This window comes from Canis lupus, chromosome 12 (assembly GCF_011100685.1).
Source record: "Canis lupus familiaris isolate Mischka breed German Shepherd chromosome 12, alternate assembly UU_Cfam_GSD_1.0, whole genome shotgun sequence".
NCBI lineage: Eukaryota > Metazoa > Chordata > Mammalia > Carnivora > Canidae > Canis > Canis lupus.
Genome location: NC_049233.1, coordinates 60,010,089 through 60,030,468, shown reverse-complemented (window position 1 = coordinate 60,030,468; position 20,380 = coordinate 60,010,089). Strand labels below are relative to the sequence as shown.

Below are 20,380 nucleotides of genomic sequence, written 5' to 3'. Positions count from 1 at the left end.
CTACTGATGAGAGAATCTCCATCTGTGCTTATCTGTTGTTCTCTTGACTGGAAAACAGACCCCATTTCAATATCACAAGACATTATTAAAAAGGCAGTTTCAGGGAAGCCTGCGTGGCTCAGTAGTTGAGCGTCTGCCTTCACGCTCAGGGAGTGATCCTGGGGTCCTGGGATGGAGTCTTGCATCAGGCTCCCTGCATGGAGCCTGCTTCTCCCTCTGCCTATGTCTCTGCTGCTCTTTCTGTGTGTCTCATGAATAAATAAAATCCAAAAAAAAAAAAAAAAAAGGCACTTCCACATGAACTTCCCGGATAGAAAATGAATAACTCTTATAATCTGGAAATTATGTTTTAAAGCACCAACAAAATCATGTGGCAGGCCTGTAGAGCAAAGTTTTACCTTAATAACTTTTTAACACACTATGTATATTACTTACCTGTAACTACCCCCCCCCCCGCCAGAATTTAAGTGCATTCTGGGGCAATCTATGATGTTTCCTTGCCTTTCTTTGATTTCGTTTTGTGAGATTATTAAACAAAGACATTCTTTTGAATGTGTGATTCTCACAAACACACACAGATCCTTTAGTATACTACTGCAGGCACAATCACCGCATTCTTAGTTGTAGCAAACCATGTTTACCTACTTTCAGAAGAATAACTAGAAAATAATTTACATAATGTACAAAAAAAATCTAAATCTTTATTGGCCATAATTATTGTTCCATGAAAAGTTTTTATTTTTACTCTATATCTAGAAAATTTACTGGGGTTTGGGAACATGAAGGGACATCTTTCCCCCTGAAATGTAATATATAATCATTTGAAATTGAAGCAAAGCCTATAGAAATAATAACTGGGCAATATGTTGAAGTTAACTTTTAAGGAAAGGGTTAGACGTTTGCTAATTGTGCTGTTCACCAATATTTCAGGAAAGATACTGATGTCAGAGCAATAAGGGCTTATGAGAGGATTACGGTTAGTGATTATCATTCATACTTTAGTAAATACTGATCTGCAATTTATTTCTATCACTTGACAGAATTATCAGTTTAGATTGGAGATTTTGGTTGTTTTTGTCTTTGTACTGGTATTTGTTTTTTTTTTTTTTTTTTTTGTACTGGTATTTGTATTTTGGCCATTACATATTTTATTAGCTTAATTCCTAAGAGAAAGAACAAAGAGGAAAAGAAAAAAAAAATTCAAACTCAAATCAATCAAATGTGCTATTTCACTGTTCTTCCAGTAAAAGGTTTGATGGGAAAAGAGACTGTACCTATTAGTTAATCTCCTGCATCTCATTTCTGAATCTAATTTATTAGCTTCTTACATAAATAATCAAGGTTTGACTACACAAAAGTTATTGCCAACATCTCCATTCATAGATGAGTAAGTAAAACTCACTATCTCCCTTCCCAATATCCTTATCATGCTCTATGACAAGGCTAATGCCCCATACTTAGCTTTTAACTTGAAGTCCTCATCCACATTCCTAATTTTTTTTGCCCCTTTATATTGCCCCTAACAAATCTCCTACTTGATTTTTCGAGGTTATCATCACTTCCTCTTCCTCATAGGTACAATGTCTCTCAAATCAGACTCTACAAATCTCCCATTCCATAGCACCCACAAACAGATCATATCTCACTTGTTCGAAATGTTCCTTTACTCACTTTTTTGTTAAACTGTTTTAAAATAACCCATCTGTCATTATTATTATTATTATTATTATTATTATTATTATTATTATTGATATCTGAATTGTGAATATGGGGTTTAAAGTGACTGAGGTATCTAAGAAACAAACCCCTGGTTTGAGTGAATTGAAAAGTATTGGAAACATAAACAGAGTTTGGAAATATAGTAGGAGGAGGTATGGTAAGGCCTGAAGTGAAGAAGGCTTAATGCATGTTGAGTTTGATACTAGACATCCACTCAGATCAAGGCTGAGCCTGAAATTTAGATTGTATTATTTTACATGGTTCTATCATGATGATGCCTTTGACAATGAGAGCAAAAATACTGCAGTTTCGTGTAGCTTCCTGTGGTTAACCAGAGATTCAGACTTCTTTATTCATTCTTCCATACCAAACTTAATACATTGATCATAATAAAACAAGCTTCAACAAAATTACAGTATTGACAATAATGTGGGCAATGAAAAAGAATAAAACAGCAAAATAAAAACTTAAGGATCTTTATTATGGTGGCATTTGTAGATTTAATAAAGAAGGATGAAGGGAGCACATGTGTGTATGTGAGAGAGAGATTATATGGATAAAAAAGGAGATGCTGGTCACTTATAAAATCTTTAAAGATTAAGACCTAAGGTTTTAAAAACTATGCCTTGGGATGCCTAGCTGGCTCAGTTGGTAGAGTATGTAACTTTTGATCTAGGTAGGGGTTGTGAGTTCGAACCCCACATTGATTGTATAGATTACTTTAAAATAAAATCTTTTTAAAAATTATGCCTAATTTCACATTAAAACACAGCTTTCTTTCTCTAGAGTACCACCACCAATAGTCTTATGTTTATCCAGTTGATCTGAGGGTCCAAGAGAATATTAACAATTATTTGAAATAAAATACATTGAACTATTTAAGCAAGAATGAGAGAGAGGAAAATTTAATACCAGCAGGATCCCAGAAACAGAAGAAAAATATGGTGAGAAAAGGTTTGGTTGCCTTTGATCAAGCTAGTTGCAGGAGTTGGGTTAGAGGAGTCTGAGTCTGAATGAGGTACTCTTATCTCAGACGCTAACATTTAAGTAGTACTTGGGTGTGTGTATTTACTACATCTTTCTTAAATTATTTTGATCTTATTATCTCCACAATACATGTTTAAAACTGCTTAGAAATGGTGAAGGTGTTACTAAGAATGAAAATCTTTTTCTTTGTGAAGCTGCAGTGTCTGGGCTTCCAAGCCCGAATGCTAGCAACTTAAAGAACTATGTGCTTGACAGTCCTTCTGTGACAATGGAAAGAGAAGAATCGAGGGGAACATGTATTGCAGCGGCAGATTTGAAGCCCTAGAAATCTGCTTTTGTTGGTATTATAGAAGAAGCTGCAGAACCATTTAGGGGATGATTCGGTCACTTCATCTTTTGTACTGTGAAACCTTCCCATTGTCCTTGGAAGCTTGCTCCCAGATAAGCCTTCTGTATCTGTGGGCTGCAACAATAAAGCTTTACAAGCCTAAGCAAGTAAACTGGATACTGAACTACATAACCTTACAGGAAGTGCCAGGAAAATCTAAAAAATAAAAATATAAGACTAGGTTGCAGACGCAAGCACATTTTTTAAATTCATTGAGCAACCAGAAGGAAAGAATCTCCATAAGTGATTTTTTCCAAAAATAAACAAAATAAAAAACCAAATTCATAGTCATTTGTACACTAAAGTGTGACTAGCCATGAAGTGAAAGAACATGTACAGTGGCATTTAAGTGTTAGTAATCTTTTGATGGACAAAAATCAATTATTATGGAGGAGTAGCACAGTGGGAAACACTCCACATATTTAGACAGGCTTGAAAAAATCTGCTGTAAACCAAGAACTCAGAGGGAAAACAGGCATTCCCTATATGGACTTTAAATACTTTGTCACCTGATACTGCCCCTAGCTAGTGGAGCCATAAGAGTAAGGACAACAGGACCAGATTATAAACTGAAAATACTGTACATACTATTCTTTAAAAGCACTCTATGTAAAAATAATTAATTAATTAGCTAATTAATTTAAAAAAGTAAACAAGGGCACTCTGTCTTGTTCAGAATATTTTTGTTATTATTTTTGGCAATTAGGAATTTATATTTTAACAGTTGCTATGAAATAAATAATGTCCTTATAAATGAAAAGATATTCCAAGATTAAATTTTTAGTTCCATTAATAACAACAAACTTAAAAAGCAAGAGAACTTTAATAGCAACTGAACTTGAAATTTGAAGATCAGAGAGATAATAAGAAGTATATTAAGAAGAGTGCGGGGATCCCTGGGTGGCTCAGTGGTTTAGCACCTGCCTTCAGCCCAGGGCGTGATCCTGGAGATGGGGGAACAAGTCCCACATCAGGTTCCCTGCATGGAGCCTGCTTCTCCCTCTGCCTGTGTCTCTGCCTCTCTCTCTGTCTCTCTTTCTCTCTCTCTCTCATGAATAAATAAATAAAATCTTAAAAAAAAAAAAAAAAGAAGAAGAAGAAGAAGAGGGCATGAGTAGACCAAAGCTTTAGGTCCAGACTTGCAGGTGAAGTTATGTAAATTTCCAAATTATATAATATCATAAGTCTCATTCAAAATTAAAAAATAGACATTCTTTAAAATGTTCAAAGATTTCTAAAATGATTATTCCATGATATAGCTATATGCTGCACCCATACACTATATTGGGCATAGATTGTGTTGCTGAAGAGGAGTAAAAGATATTTATGAATAAGATGCTTAATCTCAATACTGAAAAGAAAAAATAAGACAAGCTCCAATACTATTTTGATTGTCCAGAAAAATCAGAGATTATTGTTTAAAGGGGCTGAAAGAAAACTCAGTGCTACACTGAAAGAGAAAAGAAATGAGAGGCCCAAAATATCCAAAAAAGCGTTGTATAATCTTGGTCTCTACAGAGGGGAATGTCTAGATGTTTGGGAACACACCCATAACAGCAATCAGTGCTCTAGCATATGTGGGATTTCTGGATAAGAAGTGTTGCTTTAGGGGGACAATTCTCAATCAAGATGTTATTTTGGTCATAAACTATAGTTGCTAGACTTTTCCATAGTTGGCCCATGGAGTGTTCATTTCATAGTATTGGTTGTTCAAGTTGGCTAACCATATGGGTTGAAATCCCACTACTCTACTTTTTAGCTTAGTAGTCTATTTAGGCAATCTGGACACTAGGCTTATCAATTGTAATGGTATTGATAATAATATCTATCTTAAAAGGTTATTATGACAATAATATCTATCTTAAAAGGTTATTATGACAATTAAGTGAGTAAATATATGAGCGTACTTCGAACAGGATCTAGCATATAGCAATCAATAAATGCCTGGGTTTGGTTTTGTTTTGTAATTGACTATGTAATCTTATTCTATAAAGCGAGAAACAGACCAAGGCACCAGCCCAGCCATCCTGGTCTTCTTTCCATTTTGCAAATTTTCCAGTCTTTCATACTTTGGGGCCTTTGCAAATGTTGCTCTCTCCACCAAGAATACTCTTCTTCTCTTTCTTTACCTTGCTAATTTATTCTCAAGCTTCAGATATCTGCTGTTTATTTTCTACGGGAGGCCTACCTGACTTGTCCTTTCACTCCTGACTCCAGGTATAACTCAGGATTATCCTATAAAAGGCATTAACCTGTTTTTTTCTTATATCTTAATCATAAGGCTGGGTGTGCGCATGTGTAAATGTGTGTGTAATCCTCCCTATGAATCTTTACTAATTTCTAAGCTCCCTGAAGGAAGATACAGTGTCTGTTTTGTTCTTCAAACAAAGCTTTTAGCATATCATCATTCAATACACATTTGTTAAATAAAAGAATAAATAAAAATAAATTCAAGAGAAATAGAACTGATTATGATTACCACATCAAAAATGCCAAATCCTAGATACATCACTGTTTCTTTTCTTAAGACATATAATAAACATATTGAAGAAGCATTTGTGAACTTCTCTTTGATATCTCCACAACTTCTCTTTGTGGAGATATCAAAGTCATAATCACAGCACAGTCATAATCTCCACTGAGATTTCTCCAATTGAGAAAAGGACAACCAAACATAAATCAATTGATCACAACCTCCTTAAAATATCAATTAAATATCAGTAAATTACATCAAGCATAAGGCTTACTAAATAAGGTAACTAATCTCTTTAAATATGTTCTTTTCCCAATTGTGGATATTTTGCAATCAGAGTATTCAGAACAGGAATTCTTTCACTAAGTGATATAAAAACAAAGTGACTTTCCTTTTAATAAATACCAGAATCATTTATAGACCAATAAAGGGACACACTCTAAAATATAAATTAAGAATTTTTTAAAATAAATAAAATAAAATAAAATATAAATAACTTCTCTTTTAAGATATAAGCTTAGTGTATGCTCCACAGTTAATCTTACGTCTTAGTTACACAGAGTAATTATCTAAGCAGTTGTTCTCAATCATTCTTATAGATCAGAATTACCTGTGGAATTTTTTAAAGAATGAAGCTTTCCAAAGTCCAAAGCTCAGAAATATTGTTTCAAAAGGTATGAAATGAAACGTGTTTTTGAGTACAAGTACTTTCTTAAAAAAGCTTTATACCTGATTTAATATGAAACTAAGGTTGAATACCACTTGTTTATCAATACATACAAAATTGTTTATGATTGAGAAAAATATCTGAATGCTTTTTATAAAAAAAACCCTGAGTAATTAAGATTGAGAAATTATATGGATAGTCTTAATCACCTGCTTTGTTTGGATAAGAAGTTTGCAATAACCTCCACAGATGAAAAATATTTAAATATAATCACTCAAAAGTTGCTTACTTCTTCTAATTTTCCATTTAATTAAATGTTGCTTATCTAATGTAATTTGACAAATATTTGAGTACTTGCTGTGCCTAGGGCACTTTTCTCTGACATTAAAATATCAAAAAGTGTAAAATTTGATCATTGGCCTTGTATAGATTCAGGTCAAATGAAAATACAGATATATACAAATTTTCTAAGATAAAAATAGTGCATACTAAGTGCCATGATAGAGTATTGTGTATATAAAGTGCACAATCTCCCATCTCACACACATCCTGCAACATATACACAACTTAATGAAGAGATCAGACAGTTTCGTGGAGTGGTTGTCATTTGAGATGGGTCTGGAAGGATGAATAGGATTCTTACAGGGAGATGTAAAGAATTGAGCAAAGTTTTGGTACCATAAGATAAATGATGTTTCCGAGATTTGGCTGGATCAAGGAGGACACAGAAAGAAGTGCCAAGTGCTAAAGACTACAGATGCTCCTCATATAGCACTTGTTATGAGCATTGTGGAGACACATATGATGTAAAAATATGAGACATAGTCAGATTCTCTTCCTCAGAGAAATGTTCAGTGATGTTTAGAGAAATACTGCACACATGAAATAAGTAAAGAATAGTGTGATATTAATTCCAAATAATGTAAAGTATTGACAAGTACAAAAATATCTCAGAAATGGAGGGAAACATATTACAGACAAAAGGAACAGGGCTAACACAGTCATGGGAGTAGGTTAATGGGAAGAGAATAATAGGAAATGAGGATGGGAAGATGGGAGAAGACAAGATTACAGAAGGTCTTGAACATCAGGGTCATAATTTGGAGAATTTTTAATGGTCAATAGGGATTCACTGAAGATTTATGAGGAGGGAAACAGGAAAATGACAGACCATTACATTGAGGATGGGGTATACTGCAGAGGGAGAAGGCTGTCAGCAGTAAGGATGGCTATACGCTTATTGCAATAGTCCTAGCAGGAGGAAATGAGATTCAGTATATACAAGCAGAAAAAAGATGCATTAGCTTCTTGTGAGAGTATTTCATTTGAAGAACAAGACCAGTAAATTGGTGGGTATGAGAGTACCTTTGAAAAAGTAGGGAGATATGAAGAGAACTTGGGAAGTTCGAATATGATGAATAGGGAGCAAGTACACACTGAGATTCTCAGCTAGGGGGTGATTAAAAAACTCATGAACTTCCATCACTGTCATTTCATGATTACCAGCTTGGCTTCATTATCAAGAGTCTTTAACCCAAGCTATTTTATTTTGACATGCCTAGAGATCTGACATCCCTTGTTGTTAATAAAAGGACAAGATTATGAATTCCTCCCGGCTTGATTTGCCACCATAAATCAAATTTAGAAATTATACAAATGCTAAAAGTATGTGGTGGTTTGTTCTGAACATTAATCTCACATTCTTATTGACTACCTGGGAAGACATAGGAACTAGCATTGATAAGCTTATTCTGTAAGTAGAAAGTACTGACTTAATATACGAGCTCCTTGACTATTCTAAAATTAAAATCCTCATTTTAAATGGCATAGTGGGAAAAGTAAATATTACTATGTGATCTAATTAAAATATATAATTATAAGAGGTGTAAAAATATCCAGTGCATCAGTTGCTTTGAAAATTTTTCTGGCTTATAAAAACACTTGTCATTTAATTTTATTAGAGAGATAAATAAACTAAAAGTGATTTACCATAATGAAAACAATTGAAAGCAAGGTTGAAATATAACTATAATAGAAAAAAAAATCCTGAAAAATAAATGACATGCCCTCTAAAATATATTTGCAGGAAATGAAAGCAGAAGTAAAGTTCACATGCAGTCCCTCACATAACTTACTTATATATCTACATTATTCAAGTCTTAACATTGAAAATTCTTCAATAATATCTAATCTTGCAGAAATATAATGATTTCTGGTAATATGCAAACCTATATTATTAGTCAACACAAACAGCCCAAACATTAATACATGTCACATCATTGAAGATTAACAATAAAACTGTGCCTCAATTAACCTTGACTCATCTATTATACAGTAATTGCTAAATAACTGTAAAATACATTACAATCTGTTCTTTACTGTTCAAATTATAATGTCCTTTTTAATCCACTTCCATGTTTATCTACATTTATCTAAAAAAAATGGGAAAACAAATACTTACCAAAATGGTGGTAACGATTAAAGAACGATTGGATAAGGAATCTGTGATGTTGGCTGGCTTTCCCTTTTGACTTTCTGTCATATTCAGGCCACTGGCTGGATCCCAAGTTCCAATCTATAAAATAGCATATGTACTTTGTAAATTGTCCATCAGGCACCTGCGAGAAAGTACTGCAAGAGAAAGTTAAAACTGCTAACACTTATTATTCACCTCTGCTGCATTATCTGCTGTCGTTAAAGTAAAGGCTGCTTGTTTTAAGCATGATTCACTGCTCTGTGAAGTGTGTCCACTCAAGTGTGACATTAAAGAACAAAATGATCCACTGCACTTCTACAGTCAGTATGGGAGCTTAATTTTCCATTCAAACTTTCATTCACCAAGATAAACCACATTTGATGATACCTTGATAGCTGGCTAGAAACTCATTAATAGTGCATATCTTTTACTGTAATGGATCTATCTCATCCTCTCATTACAAAGATAACATGCCACATTAGATAGACAAAGCTAAAAGACAGAGCAAAACCTGGGGATCCAGGATAAATTAATAGGTAAAGCCAAGCTGCAGAGCAGCATTGATTGGTATTCCGCATGACCCCCAATAGGGCAAAATCATACCCAGAATTACCTTTGGAGCTTTTAAATATACACCTGATCAGCATTCAAAATACTCCAAGGAAAGATTACAACAAAATCTCATCTGAGCAACCTATTCCATACTTCCACTTGTATGCTATTTAATATCTACTTTAACTAATACTCTCTGATAATTAGGCCTTATACTCTCAGTATTCAGACATTTTATTCCCCCTGAACACAGCATACGGGATGACACAGCATACCTCTGGGAGACATATATTGGCATAGGATGCCACTGAATGCATACACTGGGTGGTTTATCTGCACTGACACTATTGCCCTGCCATGTAACAATGGTCAGCACTGAAGAAGAACAGAGGCAAAAGAAGATTTGGGCCAGTAGTTCTTTTCTCCACCCTCTTAAACCTAGGAGTCACGGATAATAAGATTTGTTTTCCATATCCCTCTAGCCAATTACCCAATGTGCTTATTCAAAGGAAAAGAAAACTATCAATTATCAGTTTATCAGTAAAATAAAGCTTTATATAAAATAAGTTATTTTTAAATGGCATTGATTTAGCAGGTAATATTTAGCCTGGTCTACCTAAATATGCTAACAAAGGTCTAATCAGCGTAACCTTACCCAACTTAAATATTATGATTGCTTTTATTTTTATTTTTTTTATATTTCATCACATGTACTCTTTTTGATTCCTTTTTTCATTTGGTTGGTTTTCTTAGTAATCTATTAAGATGCCTATCTTCCTTTAATTGGTGAAGCACCAAAGTAGAAATATTACTTATTTCTGTACTTCATAAGAAGGATATGCCATTCTAATAGTTGTATGTAAGTGCAAACTTAAGCAAAATTTTTCAAAAGTACATAACTATATTAGGGATCCCATATAATGTTTATTTAACGATGCCTAAAAAAGAATCCCTTGGGGTGCCTGGGTGGCTCAGTTGGTTAAGTGTCTGCCTTTGCCTCATGCCATGATCCCATGGTCCTAGGATGGAGCCTCCCATCAGGCTCTCTGCTCAGTGGGGAGGCTGCTTCCCCTTCTCCCTCCGCCTCTCCTCCCTGCTCATGTGATAGATAAATAAAATCTTTAAATAAAAATAAAAATAAAATAAAAATCTATTGGCTTGCCATATTTTCTTATATTAATTTTCCTTTTACCATTAAAAACTATATATTCCTGATGTGTCAATATAAGAAAAAGTTAGATAATACAGTGCGGAAAAAAAGAAAAAAAATACTGATTTCAGCATTCTCTCCAAAGTAAATTATTTACTGGTCAATTAAATTTGTTTAGACTATGACTACCATGATGTCATAAAGACAGAGTCTAATTGTAATTTAGGGTTAATAATGAAAGGCCTTCGGGGGCCAGACAGATAGCATCCATGTGTGAAGAAAAAGGGTATAAGCCAGTAGTAAGAATTTCCAGACAAAGGTAAGCAGTTTCTAAATTTCACAAAATCTCAAGGCAGAATAGCAATAATAGCCACAATCCAGACCCTGTTCTCCTCACAGCTGTGTACCTTGGGGCTTCATGCTCCCAGAGCCGGTGATTTTTTCAAGTTCTTAGTAAGGCATCACTAGAGCTAATAGAGGCCTTATTAGGAACCTGGATGGGGAAGGACAGAGAGGATATTGTAAAACCTAAAATGCCTGCTGACCTGCTTAAAGTGTTTCAAATTCAAAATCATTACAAAAACACTCTGTTGGCTAAACAAGACACATCTGCAGATTGGATTTTGCAGTGACTGCCACTTTTCTGCTCCTGGTCTATAATTAATACCTATTACACATTTGTCCCCTTAGATTTTCTTTCTTTCTTTTTTTTTTTTTTCACCATCAGCTAAATAGCTAGATTTTTCAGACGTGTAATTCTAACAGCCAAAGCATTGGCAAACATCATTTCCCCACTGTCTGCCTAATGACATCCTCAAGCCTGATAAATTAGTTTTTCAAATGTCTACCCAAGTCACTAACATAAAATATTGCCAATTTCACTTACCATTATCACCCCGTCCACTCATCTAAATATATTTATCTAGTTTCATTCTCTGTCAGTTGCTTTTTCTAGTATTATTTGGAGGGAGAGGTTCCGGTTTATAATATATGAATCCATAACTTCCTAAAATCATAAGCATTAAATATCCCCTTTTATAAATCTAGGTTTCTGAACAGAATATTATAAAGTTTCAGAAATTTCAGTGACATAAAATTTTAAGTCAAAAAACTTTGAATGATCCCTAGATTTTAAGTCTACAGCTAATGTAAAATTCAAAACTTTTTAGTGATTGAGGAAATTGTCACCAGTAGGTCTTTTGGTTTGTTTTGTTTTAATCACAAGAACCATGGGCGAAGTCAAGACAATCTCTTTTTTCTTTAAATCCATTTCCAGAATGACAATTTTTTTTCATTATATGGTTTAATCAAGCCTTTACAGTACTTTTTTCAGTTCTAGAATGGAATAAAGATAACTAAGCACTCTTGACCTCACAGAGTTGTTTTAAGTAGTGATAACTCTCAACAAAGTGATATAAAAGGAATGTATCTTAATATAAAACAGGCCATATAGGGACTCCTGGGTGGTTCAGTGGTTGAGCATTTGCCTTTCACTCAGGGCATGATCCCAGAGTTCTAGGATCGAGTCCCGCATTGGGCTCCTTGCATAGAGCCTGCTTCTCCTCCCTCTGCCTATGTCTCTGCGTCTCTCTCTCTGTGTCTCTCATGGAAAAATAAATAAAATCTTTTTTTTAAAGGCCATATCTAACAATCCTATAGCTAACATTATACTAAAGTCTGAAAAGCTAAAAGCCTTTCCTTTAAGATTAGGAACAAAACAAACTGGCCCATTCTTGCCACTTCTATTCAACATAGTATTGGAAGTCCTCATCACAGCAATTAGGTAAGAAAAAAAAAATTAATTGGAAAGAAAGAAGTATCACTCTCACTATTTGAAAATAAACTGATATTACATACAGAAAACTCTAAAGACTCCACCAAAAAACTGTTAAACTAATAAACAAATTTAGTAAAGTTTAGGATACAAAAATCAATATACAAAAATGTGTTATATTTCTATACACTAATAACAAACCACCAGAAAGAGAAATATTTTAAGAATTCCATCTACAATTGCATCAAAAAGAATAAAATAACTAGTAATAAATTTAACCAAGGAGGTGAAAGATCTGTACATTCAAAACAGATACATAGATCAATGGAATAAAATAGAGAGCCCAGAAATAAACCCATGCTTATATGGTCAATTAATCTATGACAAAGAAGGCAAAAATGCACAATGGGGTAAAGACAGTCTCTCTAATAATAGTGCTGGGAAAACTGGATAGCTACATACCAAAGAACAAAATTGGACCACTTTCTAACACTACACACAAAAATAAACTCACAATGGATTAAATACCTAAATGTGAGACCTGAAACCATAAAAATCCCAGAAGAGAACACAGGCAGCAATTTCTCTGACATCAGCTATAGTAATATTTTTTAGATACCTCTCCTAAGGTAAGGGACACAGAAGAAAAAAATAAACTATTGGGACTACATCAAAATAAAAAGCTTTTGCACAATGAAGAAAACTATCAGCAAAATAAAAAATAAACCTACTGAATTGGAGAAGACATTTGCAAATGATATATCTAATAAGGGGTTAATATCTAAAATGAATAAAGAAACTTACACAACTCAACACCAAAAAACTCCCAAACAATCCAATTAAAAAATGAGCAGAACATAAACAGACATTTCTCCAAAGACATACAGATGGCCAATAGACACATGAAGACATGTTCAACAGCGCTCATCATCAGTGAAATGCAAATCAAAGTCACAATGAGATATCACCTTACACCTGTCAGAATAGTTAAAAAAAAAAAAAGAAAGAAAGAAAGAATAGATGTTGGCAAGGATGTGGAGGGAAAGGAACTCTTGTGCACTATTGGTGGAAATGTAAATTAGTACAGCCATGGTGGAAAACAGTATGGAGGTTCCTCAAAAAATTTAAAAAAAGAAATATCATATGATGCAATAATTTCACTATTTGGTATTTACCCAAAGAAAATGAAAACACTATTTCAAAACGATATATGGACCCCTATGTTTATTGCAGCATTATTTACAATAGTTAAGATATGGAAACAACGTAAGTGCCCAGCAACAGATGAATGGATAAGGAAGTGTGATAGATAGATGATAGATAGATAATGCACATAATATTACACAGCCATAAAAAAGATATCTTGCCATTTGCAACAACATGGATGGATCTAGAAGGTATTATGATAAGTGAAATAAGTCAGATTGAAAAAGACAAATACCATATGATTTCACTCACATGTGGAATCTTAAAAACCAAATAAATGAATAAAGAAACAAAAGCAGAATAAGCCCTGTAAATATAGAGAACAAAATGATGGTTGTCAGAGGGAGGAGGAAGGGGGAATAGCAAAATGGGTGAAGGAGACTGGCAGATACAGGCTTCCAGTTATAGAATGAATCAGTCATGAGTATAAAAGGTGGAGAAAAGGGAGCCCTTGTCACTGTTGGTGGGAATGTAAATTGGTGCAGCAACTATGGAAAATGGTATGGAAGTTCCTCAAAAAATTAAAATAGAACTACCATAGCATCCAAAAATTCCATTTCTGGTTATTTGTCCAAAAATAGAAACAAAACCAAAATAACAAACACTATCCTGAGAAGATACATACACCCTCATGTTCACTACATTATTTACCCAAGATGTGAAAACAATCTCAGTGTCTATCGATGTATGAATAGATAAAGTAATTGTGGTATATATCTGTCGTGAGCAAAGAGCCTAAGTGATACTTTCCTAAAGGAGGTCTTCATGGTGATCACAAGAAACCACTCTGTATTAACTAGTATACCCATTCTCTCCAGACAGTTTACAAAGTCAGATTTCAAGCCTATGTGGAGTGATACAGAATAGTAAAAACAGAGTATTTTCAACACAGTAGTTGTTTTGCTAAATGTTGAAGGTAAATTAGAAACATTTTTCTCTTCACTTACTTCATCCCTTTCGATGTTGAATTTTTAAATGAAAAGTAGAGATAGTTTTTTGTATTACTGTCGTATAAAAGTACTGTCTAATAATAATTAATAGTTGTTCATTTCCATTGGGCTTCATATTAACAGATCACTTAGAAGGAATTAGCACTCAGTGATGCCCCAAACATAAACATGCACCATTTCATAGCAATGCCTACCTGCTTTCGGGTAGGGAGAATTCATAATAAAAAACAATTACCTGGGAACTGGGTTACCTTCATATATAAGTAATCTGGCCTGTGAGGACGACGCAGAAATCCCGTCAATTAATTACTTTCCTAAAACTAGCTATCCGTCAGTTTCCTAAGGATCTAGAATTTCACCATTTGAGAACTACAGTGTTAATATCAGGACAATAAATCAATAAATATATAATCATCTAACAGAAAAAGATAACTAATCCAAACATAAATTTTTCACCTTGAGGATTTTTATTTCTGTCTAAGGCAAAGTCAACCCTATTAAGAAAGAGTTAGAGACAGGTGGTAGTTTTAATTTTTTAAATAAAATTTAAATCAGTGAATTAACTCTTCTCAAATACAACACTGTGTAACATTCAATTAATTAAGGGCCATTTTTCCAAAATTAAAAATGTAGTTCAGATATTACTTTAAAATCAAAGCAATGCTTTAAAAATTATGTTTAGTGTACATGTTTAATTCAAATCCAGTAGTTTGAAAGAAAAAAAGTCAACACGTGGTATTCTCTATTAGGACAAAATAAGAATTGTGTGCTTTCAAATGAAATAATCCCACTGATTTCCAAACATAAATGTCATCTGTAAAGAGTTTTCTTAAATAGTTTACCATTGTGAAGATTAAAAGTTATCAAGCAAAATTGTAACTATAAACATATTGAGACACAGCCCAAAAATGTCAGTACAGTTGTAAGACAGGGCATTTAATGAATTCTTTATAAGAGTTAGACAAATTAAATGGTTAACATCTCCAAAGAAAAACACTAGGCTTAGATCTGGAGGAGGATGCATTTTGCTTTTTAAGAAGCAAACAACACATTTCTGACTACTCAACATCACCATTAGCATTGCTTTCCTACAGAGAAGCAAAAGAAATCTCAGTTCCAGGGAGTTTGGGGTCATTGTTGTCATGGGGACCAGGATTACGTATCAAATGCCATCAAAGAGAAAAAGATCAAAAACTGCTATGTATTAGGTATCTAGAAATCTATCAAAGAAATAGTTCTCATCTATCTAGTGTGGATTTTCACACTTAGATAAATTTTGAAGACTGTAAATTCCATTCAAACACCTTTTTCCTAGGGAGTTAATGAGTACAGGATTCTACAGGCTAGAGAAAGGTCAATAGTAAAGACTTCTATAGAAATTACCACTTGTTCTAAAAATACATATGTTTTACAAAAACTTTTTCAAAAAGCAATTTGAAACATGTTCTTGTCCTGGAACATCTATGCCCATAAATTCAGGAAGGCAGGGTTTCATTACTAATTCTCACCCTCTGCATACATTATAAAAATATCTGAGTTTTACTAAGAAGCCTATGGATTACAGATACCAGTTTCTATTAGAGGGTCCAAAAGCAAGCAGGAAATATTCAGAAAAAAATGATGTAAAAAGTTGAAATGGGGGGATCCCTGGGTGGCTCAGTGGTTTGGCACCTGTCTTTGGCCCGGGGCGTGATTCTGGAGTCCCGGGATCGAGTTCCGCATCAGGCTCCCTGCATGGAGCCTGCTTCTCCTCTGTCTGTGTCTCTGCCTCTCTCTCTATCTGTGTCTCTCATGAATAAATAATTAAAAAAAAAAAACATGACAGGCCAAAATAAACATAAACAGATCTTGAATAAACATAAAAGGTCAGTAATTATTTTTAAAAAAAAGTTGAAATAAAGCTTCCTTAAAAGTAAAGTATGACAAAGTTATTACACTTTATAAAAGTTTACAAATTTGAATTTACAAATTATCTTGCTTATATATATATAATATATATAATATAAATATATTTATATAATCTATAATTTATAAATATATAATATATAATTTATATATAATTTATATAATATATAAATACATAATATACATAAATACATATAAATATATTTATACATAAATATAAATATAAAATATATATATTTATATATATATATAAATTCTTAACTTTGTAGAAATTGGCAAACATATATTCCATAAAATGCGTTTTTGTATCCACTTTTCTTTTTCAAAGTTTTCCCTAAAGATGTAGAGGTTTGAATCTGATTGTATTATGAAAACATGCTGAGGCAAGCATTGTGTTATTGTTCATAGTCCTAAACACTTGCAAGCTTCTCAGTACCATCTCTGGCCAGAGAAATGTACCTGGTTTTTCCCGATTTTTTTTTTCAAAATTAATGTATTAAAACAAAAAGCCAGTTTCATAAGGATTAATTAAACACTTCCATTGAGGAGACAGAGAATTCTATTCTCCAAGTTCTATTTGAATAGGAATATCACATTAAAAAAACTATCAGCAAAAGAACCAAAAGAAATTAACTTTGATCCTAGAAAAAAAAAAAATAGGAGAGGGACAACAAGAATGATTTTAATTTAATGCCTCTGCTTAAAAGCTAATATCCATTTGAAAAGAGATGTTTTTTGTTGTTTTTGTTTGTTTGGAAAACATATGACATACATGGTGGTTGCAAAGTACATTTGGTAAGAAAAATCATGTGGCAGAAATAAGTGATTTTATTATTTTATTTATTTTAAATTCAGGTAAAATTAATATATGGTGTTATATTAGTTTCAGCTCTATAAGTAATTTTATTATTGCATTACAGTTTAAAATATTCTTTTTTATATAAGTGGTAATTTTCTGCAAAATGGCCTCTAGATAACTCAACTTGCATTGGAAACGCACCATTATCATGGAGTGTCATCATCTCAATTCAAACATCTCCTGTAAAAGCTTCCAACTATTTTTCTTCTACACAGAATCCTTGTGAGTTATATTCTAAGTGTCTTCTCAATATTTCTTAACATCTTATGCCTTTTAATCAAGTGTTTACTTCCAACTGAAGCTGCTCTTTCCTAAACACATAGCTAAGCTTCAGAGTACTAGGTAAGATTAAACCATTTCCGGCAGTAAATCATATCCTAGCTACATATTGTTTTTATTTTTTTTAAGATTTTATTTATTTATTCATGAGAGACACAGAAGAGAAGGAGGCAGAAACATAGGCAGAGGAGAAGCAGGCTCCATGCAGAGAGTCCAATATGGGACTCGATCCCGGGACTCCAGGATCACGACCTGAGCAGAAGGTAGACGCTCAACTGCTGAACTACCCAGGCATCTCCCTAGTTACATATTCAAAGAAAAGTAAAAACCAAAAAAATTTCATTTTGTCAGTTACGAAGACATTTTTGTCTTCCTCATGTCAATTTTTCTTGACCATACCATTGTGCTATTTCTTCCTCTCCTTCCAAGTGACTTCAGTAATTCCATTGGCAGATTAAATACACAAATAGACAACAGTCTGACCATGTATGAAATAGAACTTGACCCAGAGCCTGTGGAGCAAACAATCTGGGAAGGCAAACCACCTCTGTGGCAATCTGCCCAAAGTGGTCAAGATCTGTTCAATAACCCCCAGCTTCCTTATCTTTTGCCAGCACCCCATGTTTCCTCATGTTAACAATCTCCAATCAGGGCACATCTGAAGCCTTTCCTTTTTTCCACTATGAAGCTTTTCCACTGACCTGCCTGCCTTTGCATTTCTGCCAAACACAAGTGCTACAGCAAGCTCTGAATAATAACTTGTTTGTTCTCATTTAAGTGGTCTTCGTTTATTCCCATACCACAAATTGATATGATGGAAAACGGGAACTTTTATAAATAGAATATTATTTTTACTCTTTGATGTAGAATTGGGTTGTCAGGATTTAAAATGCATTATGTAAGGTACATAGTGCATCCTTGTAAGTTCAGACTTCAGTGTTGCCATCTTGTGCACTCTAAAATCCTGTGCCCCTTGAAGCATTGACTTACAACCCCAGCCCACCGACTAACTACTAGATTTCTCTGTTCTCATTGTGTAGGTATGGGGTAAATCTGGAAAAATTAAAGAAAAAAAATGTTGTGCCATAGGAAAATAAATTTGCACCAGACACTTACATAAGCATTCTATGTGGAGTTCTTATGATTCTTGTGGTGATTCTTCTTTCATTCAGTAGTCAATAAATACTTCGTGAGGATATACTTTGTGCCAGAGACTTTGCTAGGCCCCAAATATGTAAATAGTGGAACTGAGAGCATACATAATTACACACTGTGATAAGTGCCAGGAAGGAAAAGTACAGGGCACTATAAGAAAGTCAAATTTGGTTAGGCTTATGGGATGCCTATCTAAGGAAGAAAGACATTCTGTGACCCTCAGGATGAGTACGAGTGAGCCAGGCAAAGGGCTGGGGGTGGGTTTTCCAAGCTGGGAAAATTTCCCTACCAAAGTAATAGAGAAAGCTTTGTGTCTGTGAAAAAACAAACAAACAAACAAAAAAAAAAAACAAAAACAAGCAAACAAACAAAAAAAAAAAAAAAAAAAAAAAAAAAACGAGCAAAAGCCAGTATAATTAATGCACAGAAAACACCTGAGATGGTAGTGAGAGCTGAGGGGGAAGGTAGGCAGAACTTTGTAAATCATATTTGGATTTTAATCAAAATACAGTGGGAATGAGTGAAAGGATTTAAACAGAGCAATAACATGGATCAATTTGCTTTCAAAGACACTGATCTGACTGCTGTCATATGGGGAATGAACTATAAGGGGAATAGAACAGAGAAGTCTATTTGGGTGCCAATATAGATGTCCAGGTGATAGGTACCTTGGCTATTATTGCAACAATGAATGTGGAGACAAATAGATGGATTCTAAACATATTTTGGAAGTAGAATATACAATATGGTCTTTGAACTGACCAGAAGAATTCAAGCTGGGAAAACTACTTATTATTTTCCTTTTCCTAGTTTTGAGTACTGAATACCAGGCTCTTAAAGGAAACAAACTGTCCTATTGCCTGAGGCAGACAATATCTGGAATGGCACCTAGTTTCCCCTCAGCCCCTTATTCTTCCTCCATTGCTCTAAAGAAGGCATTGTCATGGCATGGAGAGCTTGTTTGGACAGATGTGACCGGCTGTGTCTGCAGTATTAGTGACCCTTCTTGGACAAGCTAAGCAGGCTGTGTTCCAACCAAAGTTCCTGTCAAGATAGAATGGAAAAGATTCAATTTGATCTCTGGGCATTAAGTGGAAAAGATGTGTTCAGAGTCTCATTTCAACCCCAAACTCAGTTCTCTAAACATGTAAACAAGTCATCTTTCTTTTTAGCACTTATTACTTCCTAATCCTATATTGTACTTTCATGAGTCCATTTATAATTGGCAGGTTTCCTTCACCAGGATATAACCTTCATAAGGGCACAAAATAGAGGTTCACTCTATATTTGTTAAGAGGATCAAGTGAATAAATGAAGTGTACTAGACAAAGATGACCAAGATAAAGCCAGGAAAAGGCAGTAGGCATGAGGAGAAGAAATGGATAAAACTAGCATTTTACACTTTTTTTTTCATTTTCCTCACCCAGTCATGATAAAAATAGAATTGGGGATAACTAAATTCTTAGCCTTAACACCTATAAAGATTGTATTTCCAGGTTCTCTTAGAAGCCATGATATTCTCACGTTAGCCCTTAGCACCTTACATTTTTTGAGATGAGAAATTCGGCACAGAGAACTTGGGTGGAAGGGTGAAGTTCACACACTTGCGACAGAATTGTAATTGTGATTTAAGTCTCTAAGATCACTATCTGTTGAACCTTCCAAACTGTGAACTCTATCAAGGTAGGAACTCTGTCTTTACATCTATGGGTTTCAGGACAAAGCAAAAGAAAACTTGGCAAGACTCATTAGTCTTCATGAATTAGATACTGCTATTACCCCCAATGTAGTTGAAGACACTGTGTTTTAGAGAGGTTAATGAAGTTGTCTATAAATATTA

The 20,380-nt window shown here is 34.0% G+C and overlaps 1 protein-coding gene across 2 annotated transcripts in view; it reads right to left on the bottom strand.

The window, feature by feature from the left end:
• GRIK2 (glutamate ionotropic receptor kainate type subunit 2) overlaps nt 1-20,380 on the bottom strand; it is a 1,061,838-nt gene that overhangs the window by 226,547 nt on the left and 814,911 nt on the right. For both annotated transcript variants that reach the window (XM_038554811.1, XM_038554812.1), the window contains one exon: nt 8,696-8,809. In XM_038554811.1, coding sequence (XP_038410739.1) covers nt 8,696-8,809 — 114 coding nt within the window. The remainder of the gene's footprint in view (nt 1-8,695; nt 8,810-20,380) is intronic.